The 8,757-nt window shown below is 44.8% G+C and overlaps 2 protein-coding genes across 2 annotated transcripts in view; one reads left to right on the top strand and one right to left on the bottom strand.

Annotated features, from left to right (window-relative positions):
- Positions 1–63: 63 nt before the first annotated feature.
- Positions 64–1,888, top strand: RPE (ribulose-5-phosphate-3-epimerase). The gene is made up of 4 exons (XM_009887577.1): positions 64–201; positions 516–650; positions 810–896; positions 1,341–1,888. The coding sequence occupies exons 1-4, from the start codon at positions 64–66 to the stop codon at positions 1,461–1,463; spliced, it is 483 nt and encodes a 160-aa protein (XP_009885879.1). The 3' UTR covers positions 1,464–1,888.
- Positions 1,889–7,595: 5,707 nt separating this feature from the next.
- KANSL1L (KAT8 regulatory NSL complex subunit 1-like) overlaps positions 7,596–8,757 on the bottom strand; it is a 61,479-nt gene continuing 60,317 nt past the window's right edge. The window contains exons 14-15 of the mRNA XM_009887576.1: positions 8,670–8,752; positions 7,596–8,043 (exon numbers count right to left, since the gene is read on the bottom strand). Coding sequence (XP_009885878.1) covers positions 7,795–8,043; positions 8,670–8,752 — 332 coding nt within the window. The 3' untranslated portion in view covers positions 7,596–7,794. The remainder of the gene's footprint in view (positions 8,044–8,669; positions 8,753–8,757) is intronic.

Here is an 8,757-nt window from a genome sequence, read left to right as displayed (position 1 = left end):
GACGCAGCCCCGGGCCCGGCCGCCCGTGCTTACGGCTCTTCGCTCTGCTCCCCTCTTCCAGATATGCACATGATGGTTGCCAGGCCAGAGCAGTGGGTGAAACCAATGGCTGTCGCTGGCGCAAACCAGTACACGTTTCATCTAGAAGCGACAGACAATCCAGGGGCGTTGATAAAAGACATTCGGGAGAATGGGATGAAGGTGAGGGGAGCGTAGGCTTGGAGCTCTGCGCTGCGCTCGGCTTGACTCACCGCCGTGTTTCTGGCAACGGAAAACCCATTGGTGCACTTTTGGGTGGTCAGGTTGGTGCATGCAGCCCTGAGGCTCCTTGTGCACCCAGTCAGTCTTCAATTTTAGTTTAAGAAAATCAGGAATCTGCTTTTTAAAGCAGGCTGTTCTTACTGCACTCAGACACACGTAGTTATTTTCCTAGGGGTTTGTACCCAGCTCAGGCCAATCTTGCTGCATTTGTGTCATCCTAAGGCGCACTTGGATTTGTCTTGCCTCTCCTGCAGGTTGGCTTGGCGATCAAGCCTGGCACTACAGTTGAACACTTGGCACCTTGGGCCAATCAGATAGACATGGCTTTGGTGATGACGGTAGAGCCTGGATTCGGAGGGCAGAAATTTATGGAAGACATGATGCCAAAGGTAAACTAAATTTCTCTTATTTATTGAGCTTAAAGCTAATTAACAGTGTGGACTGTAGCGGTCAAGTGAATAAACCACGTCTGGCCGCGTAAAAAGCTATACGTAACAGTAGCAGCTGAGTGTGGATCTCAATACCAGCCTTTTTATACTATTTCTCAGGTTCAGTGGCTGAGGACACAGTTTCCCTCGTTGGATATCGAAGTGGATGGAGGAGTTGGGCCTGACACCATCCATAAGTGCGCAGAGGTAAGAGGCTGAAGCAGAGCAGCATTCTCAGTCACTGTACTAAGAGACTTAATCATCCCTCGGAAAATAAAAGTTGAGGAAGAATTGCATTTTGACCATTAGTTTTCAGAGGGGACAGTAAAGCACACTTAATATCAAAATCTACTTGAGGTCTAATCTTGTGCCTTTATCCAATAGTGGCTACTGAAGCTTCCCCTAAGCTAGAGAAGTTGTTTCTTTTATGTTCGGGTAAATAGGAGCAATAATGATGAAATTACCTGTTTGGGGAAGAGCTGTCTTTTTTGCTTTGTGGTTGTAGTTAGAAGTATGTTACCTGTGTCCCACAAATAGCGCTTGTTTGCCCACCAGCCTAGAATTCACTACCTCCTTATGTGTTTTACAGCAAGAAAACTTTAAGAAGTGGATCTGTGCCATGTTACTGAGTAGGTGTTTAATGTCTTTCAGGCAGGTGCAAACATGATTGTATCCGGCAGTGCTATTATGAAGAGCGCAGATCCAAGATCTGTGATCAATCTTCTAAGGAATGTGTGTTCAGAAGCAGCTCAAAAGCGCTGTCTGGATCGATGAGACCTACTCAAGCAGTGTTCAAGAAGGCTCTGTGCGTGCAGGAGAACCCTTGTTTCTCATGCGTAAGGGAGGGCTGGATGAACATTAATTCTGGAAACTTGTTGCTGCTGAACAGAGGAATCATTCCTTCGCTGCAATGAAGCAAGCAGCAGTGAAAAACAAACATTCTGGCTGTCTTTCAGGGTTGGAAATGCAATGGTTTGAACCTGTCTCTTGATTCTGTGGAGGCTAATTTTATGGCACAACCTATAACGCTGACTGGATTGAACTAAACTTCAGTCAGTTTTTCGCTTGCTAAAAGAGTGTAGCATCACCACAAGCAATCTCTTGTGGAAGACTTTAATCAACTGCCTTCTGCTGTCTGTATTTTGTCATTTGATCTGTGCGTTCCTACAAAACTTTTCCAATATCTGCATTAAACCCCCCCTCCCTTGGTGTGGTAAGTCTCCTTTAAGCTGACTGTCAAAAATGAGTGCTCTGGGGAGTTGAGAAAAATGCAGTTTGAGGGCTAAAAAAATCCCACAGATGCTAGAAATGTCTTTGTGTTTTGCTTTTACTGCATAGAAGTACTTCACCTACATGAGCCAAGCATCAAACAAGTCCGTGCGACATCTTTAGCAGGTCACAGACTGGGCAATAGCATCTCATTTACCTTTCCAATAGCCATTTAAGACAGATGTGTCTGAAATTCCTGGAAGTGATGGGATTCCACCAAAGAACGTTGCTCTAAAACCCTACAGGTACATGTACAAAAATGTTACCTACTGAAGTGATTTCAGTGTTTGTAGGTTGAAATGCAGTGCATGGAGATGGCTCTGTAAACCAACTCAACGCTCCACCTAGTTATGAAGCCAAATAGTTCTCATACCTTCAATTTGCTTGTGCCGACTTCACAGCCTGGCCTGTTTGGGCATGCGAAAGGTGAGAGTTACAACCCCCTCGAGGAAGACCAGAGCAAGTAATTTTAGCTAGGCCTGCCTCCTATGCCTCTAATTAGTATTGCTGACCCCTTTAATATTTCATGGTATTCTGCATGGTAGTTTTCCCTTTAAGGTGTAATTACAGAAGGGTGGGCACCAGTCTGCTGCCCCAGGGGAACAGGCCAGAAGGCTCAACAGCTGCAGCTGGTCCATTTCCACAAGGCCAAAGTCAAATCTGTTGTCCTTGCAGCAAAGCTGGGCATGTCACCTACCAAATGCTGAGGCAGTGCCAGAGCTGATGCATTCCCCCCTTCTAAGCCCAGGACCTGCGAGGTGTCCCACTGATAGGCCTCTCCTTGGTGGCTGTGGAAGGAGACAGCTGCGGTACAGTGTGGGTCACTGCTGACGTTAAGAAGGAGGAGCTACAGCTAATTCAAACAATCTAGACAAGTGTCTGAAATGGCTAAACTACTACTTTTTCCTCTGTGGTTAATTGTGGTTTAGGTGAACAAATACCTTTGCTTCCCGTTTCCACTTGCAACCCCATTTGAGAATTAGCAAACGAAAAATGGAGTCATCTGGACCTACTGCATGGAGGACATCGTTCACAAGAGGTTTGCCAGAAGAAAGCTTGGGTAGGAAACATAATAAGGCAAATGGCTGCTGCGTGTGTTAAAGCAGCTTATTCGGACTTCTGGAAAGAACCTGTGTATTGTGCATAGAGAAACGGTCACGGCTCTGGTATCTAAAATGCAGGGTAAGCAGCCACAAACGGGCTATGAAAACGTTAGTTAAGGATTTGGCAGTGTGGCTTTTCATGCTATTGAAAGCAGTAGGACAACAGCTGTAGTATCCTTGCCTCCTGCAGTTGACTGTAAGCTGGTTTGAAAACTATTTCTGCTTTTTTTTTTTTTCCTAATTAATCTGGGGGGCATGGATGTCCCAAAGTCATGCTAGTTAATTGATGGTGCTGTGCTTGGTTCTGAGCATGGAGCCATATGGTACGTTTTCTTGCACAGGTTGTAGTCACTTTGTCATGTTTTAAATCTGGTAGTTTGCAGTTCCATTGACTTTCAAGTTAGGGGTGTTGTGGGAGAGAGAAATTATACACAGAGTAAAATTACTCAATTGCTTCTTTTCATCTAAATCCCACCCAGGTGGGTTTATGCAGCCAGCTGCTACTGCAGCAGCTTTTTACACATGTAAGGTTAAATGTATTGGTGACCACAGACCATCCATGGAACTAACAGTAATGATACTTGTTCTTCTAATGCTTTAGACTCTTCCAGTTTCTTGCCTCTATACATTAACAGAAATAATCTGTTAGACCCTATTTAGGTCTGTCCTCCTGCACTCAGTAACGTAACCCCACAGCGGAAGTGCCACAGCCACAGGACTTGAACCAAACACTGACACAAAAACCAGAAGAGCTGCTTGCATGGTATCCACGGGGCCAAATAAACCCCAGGACTGTTAAATGTTGCAATATTCTGATAAAGCAAAGTTTCAGCAACAGGGGAGAGCGCAGTCTGGTGATATTAAGTCACATGGTCTAGAGCGGTCCAGGGTGAGCTGACAGAGCAAAGGCTCTGTCTGCACTGGAAAACAGGATAAAAGAAACTGATCCAGCCGAGTAAGGCTGGGCTGGGCTTGGACACGTGCTCCACAGGGTGGTGCAGCACACATCCCTGAGCAAGATAAAAAACTGCAGTGGACGCACACAGAGCTTAATTTTAATATGGCTTACAAGTTTGCATTTGTACTTACATTCCATTAAGGTCCTGGATGCAGAGATGAAGCATTTAAACCCCCATAGCAGCAGGGAGAGAACATAAGTGGCCTTAAAAAATGTCTCAATTGAAAAAGGTAAACAAAACGCAAGGGAAATAGCTTTCTTTGTGAAGCTGCAACACCCCAATTTCATGCGGGGGTGGGAGGGGGCTCACTGCATTATGTGTAAGTTGGTATTTCACAGTCAGCCTTTGTTATTACCTTCAGCCACAACGTAAGGAGCAGCTCTGGCAGCTGTTTTCAGAGCTTAACAGCCAAAAGACAAACAGGTTAGTTGTTTGGGTTTTTTCTTCCCTGTTGTTTAAAACGGAAAGAAAACAAACAGGGGTTTCTTTATGGCTTCAACCATGAGCCTGGCTCTGAGTTCTAAGCCCACTCCCACCACCCAGCAGCTTCCTTATGACCCCAACATTCATGCAAAAACTGAACTGTCTGGAGGTGGGAGTCCAGCTCTACAGGGAAAAGGGCTGCAGGCAATAAATGAGAGTACGGGTGTGATTCCAGCCGCATGCAGCGCAGGGAAAGAAGATGAAAGGAAGAGGCTGGTCCTGTCACTAAGTTCAGTTAAGACACTTGCTAACCTTGTCCCAGTAGTGAAACGGGGCTACTGAAAATGTGAGTGCCTCACGGGCTGGAGCAAAGTCGCACAGAGTAGAGACAGAGCAGGGCACAGCACCTGGTCTGCTGCAAGAAGGTGGCAAATAATTAGAGGGGCCGCGGGTGAGGAACAGCCTGGGATGTCCCAAAAAACATCTCACTTGATGTGTACAGTGTTCCCCATCTGCCCCTGCCAGATGAGGGGGTGCTGGAGGTTGGCAGGCAATGTGAGAAAAGCAAATGCAGCCTGTTCTTGGTCACCCTGCCACACTGGCCTTTCCCTGCCACACCGGCATGGGCTGCTCACCTGATGGCAGAAACCTGTGCACTGCTAACACTTGGACAGCAGCCCTGTGGTGGGGGTGTGGGGAGGAAGAACTGCTCTGGCACAGTTCTCTGGCTGTGCAGTCACTCAGGCAGCTCTCTGTGCAAAGGCAGTTGCAGTTTGCTGACACAGGTCTGGCCAGCTGAGAGGCAGATGTTAGAGAAAAGATTTCTGACGGTGGTAGGGTGGGGTAATGACCAAATAGACATTAGGTTTCTCCAGGGATTTTTTTTTCAGTCTCCTGGTTGCCCAGCCTTTCTTTGGCTAGCCTTTTTTTGCTGCCTTGTGAGGCACTAGCTGGTTCCCACAGTGGCTGACGAGAACATCTAAAGAGGAGACAAAGAAAATGTGCTTACCCTTGCTTCTATCGGTAACTTGTATCCATAGCTTGTGCAGCCCCTGCAGCTGGCAAGGTAACAAGCAGCTGCTTTTAGGCCAGCACGCTGTAGACTGACCCAAAAGCAACACAACGGTTTGATAGGACACCACAGCTGGGAACTGAACAGCAGTCCAGGAACAGCTTTATAGTCCACCAGGCTGACTGAACTTTGTTAATCCAGCTCATTTCACACAGGTTTTTTTGGCCTCATTTTAACACCCCTCCCTTCCCACTCCCCAGTCTAGAAAAACACTCCCCTTTTGCTCCTTCCCGTAAAATGCTGTATTGCATTTCCATTTCCTGGTGGCACCTTCAGGACACCCAAGGCGTTTGGGTGCCTGTGTAAACCCAGCTGGTTTACTTGGTTTGTCCCATCTCTTAAATTGCAGAAACTCCTCACACTGCCCCAGGGATCAGACAGAGCAGGAAACTGATCTTACAACAAAGCTGGGTGAGAGCTGGTTAGATCAGACCTCTTAATGAATGGATACAGGTATGGAAAGGACCTGCAAAGCATGTAACTTTCAGAAACCTTTTCCCAGCAGCAGATGCACATGCAGGAACAAGAGAGATGGAAAAATCCACCTCTGTATTCAGACGCCGGGGGGACGTTAGCCTCGCAGCACCAGCGCAGCTTCAGTACGACAGCAAAGCTTAGTGCCACTGCCACTTCAGTGTGTTTGCAAAGCCATTCTTGGGCCAAGCAGGTCTCTGTGCCAAGAGGAAGCATTACTGCTATTTCTTCACTTTTAAAAAGCCATCAAATTCAGACTATATACAACATATATAGAAATAACTTTTAATTAAAAAACCAACCTTGCATCAAAGATTATTATATCAGACATTGAGGCAAGATTCAAGTTTAAGACAAACCAGTGTTAAAAAAGTGTTTAAAAAAATAATCAGAATGTGCAATAAACTACAATGTAGCAATAGGTTGTAGTGTTGAAACTTTACTGAACTGTTTTCAGATGCCCAGTGTGTAATTCCTGTCATTTTGAAAAAAAAAAAAAAAAAAAAAATTGACACTAGAACTGGGTCATCTGTCCAGTGCCATTCCAGATATTACATGTGGAAGAAAATTTTGCACAAAAACAGAGACTCCTATAAAATTGCCTTCAACTGTCCTACACAGAAAAACTTCCTGTTGATGGATTATACCTACATTCAATGTTTAATCTTTGTTAATACCTCTTGAGATTGCAGATACATTCCAAACTATGCTATTTAGATGCAAGTTTAAACAACTTACTTTTGTTTCCTCGCTGTGGACTCGCTGGGAAATTAAAAATCTATCCGGAATCACAACGGAAAGCTTTGGGGCTTTTTTCTTTATTGGTCTTCTAGACATCAATCATCTTTTCCTTTTCAACTAGTCACCAAATGTTGGCATACTTACGAGACTCTTACAAGGCACTGTACAGAAATTTGAACAAGACTTTGTCTTTAACATATTAAAGCAAAATATTATGAGCCTCATTAGCTACTGAAGGACTAAGGAAGTAAGATGACCAAAACACAATATTCAAAGAGCTGCGTCACTGATTTGACTCAACTCCTCGTTCCTTCCGTTTCTCTATACCCACATGACTGAAGCAGAAACCCTACCTTCTGAGTAGCAGATACATCGACTATTGAAATGCAGTGGTCTATTTCTATCTTATTGCTTGAGGACATCTACATGAAACATGCCCTGGCACTACCGAGAGCTGAGTACAGATTTTAAGCTAGATGCAAGGCTTCCAGAACGCTTGCTTTGAAACTTCTGGTTCTCACCTATCCTTATTTTACGCGTGGGTTACACACATGCACTGAGAGAGGCAGATTTTTGCCCCATGGTCATGCCACACGGGAAAATAACTGAGGCTACTGCTTCTCCCCACTATTTTTTCAAGTAGTTTTTCTGTGTTCAGTTGAAGTTGTTGGTTAAGGTAGACAGCATATCCTGCTGCACCAGAATCCTCTAGAACCAGAAACGCATTTGAAAACAAACAAAACAGAAAAGGATGATTACTAACAAATGTGGCAATATGACAACAGAAAGTGAATGGTGCCAGCAATTTATGTGCGCCCACTCCCGACACTGGGAATATTAGACTTCCAGCTTGAAATAATTACTTTCTCTTGGGGTTCAGGAAGAAGAAAGTGTTGTCTTTGGGATATATCCTGCCTGTTACAAAGCAAGAAAGAAAATATATTATATGCAGCTAATGTACAGGTTTTGAATTGTGCTGTCATATGCTGTGTGAACAAGAGAGATTTTACCTTACACTTTTCTCCACCTTAATTGGCTTTCTTAATGAACCACATTATTCCCTGTCACCTTTGTTTTCTGGTATTGTTGATTCCCAGGCAAACATTTTCGCAGTCTTCTGACTCTTCGGTAGATTGTTTTCTTGGTGGATGGCCATTGTCTGGCAAACCAATGGGTGCACATGAAGTACAGAGAGAATCGCTGGGAAAAGCTGCACTTGACATTTCAGTCTGATTTGTTGTTTGATCTTGGCACAGTAAAGCTTCTACCTCTTCATCTTTTAGTGGAAAAACTCGAAGTTCCCACAGCCCAGACTGAAAAGAATCAGAAGGGTAGGAGTGAGGGTGGAAAAAAAGAGGGGGAAAAGGGATTTCAGTTGAGTCTGAACTGATTAGCTATGTGCAGAATGATCTGCTATCAAGTAACAAATGAGTGTCTTTCTTTACAATGTTTGCAGGGCTCTTCAGATAAAGAATACGACACTGCTAGACACCAGCTGTCAATGTAAGCTGGCTTCATACGGTTTTGAACTACTAACAGAGCTACAATTGAACAGGCACAGTACAGGAAAGGGGGAAGCGCTTTTCCATGGTGCCAGACCGTCAGGATACCTGACCCCATAATGATCAGCCCCATCTGGGAACGCTGGCCAACATCCCTGAGAAAAGATCCATCATCCTTGAACCCAGATACTCGCCTCTAAAGCATGTGCTGTGTGTGCTGAGCAATTAAATTTTACCTGTTGACAAATATTGGGCTTAGTTCACAGAGCATAGCAATCTAGTTCTAAACAGGAGCACTACATTCAGTCTACATAAACTAGGGCAACAGCCTGATATTCTGATCAGTGGGACAGGAGGATATGTTCAGGTTCTTTGTTTTAGCTTAGAGATAGTGGTCACTGACCTGACCAGACGCGGAAGCTACTGGCAACACCCACCTTTGCTTCCTGGCTCTCCCTGCAGAGTTGTGCAATCCCTGAACAAACAGAGCTGTGGGCTTCCGAAGTCAAGTCAGGAACAGGTTCA

The sequence above is a fragment of the Charadrius vociferus genome, unplaced genomic scaffold (genome assembly GCF_000708025.1).
Source record: "Charadrius vociferus isolate BGI_N301 unplaced genomic scaffold, ASM70802v2 scaffold136, whole genome shotgun sequence".
NCBI classification, from domain to species: Eukaryota; Metazoa; Chordata; class Aves; order Charadriiformes; family Charadriidae; genus Charadrius; species Charadrius vociferus.
The sequence above is the reverse complement of the archived record's forward strand: the minus strand, read 5'-3'. Positions and strand labels throughout refer to the sequence as shown.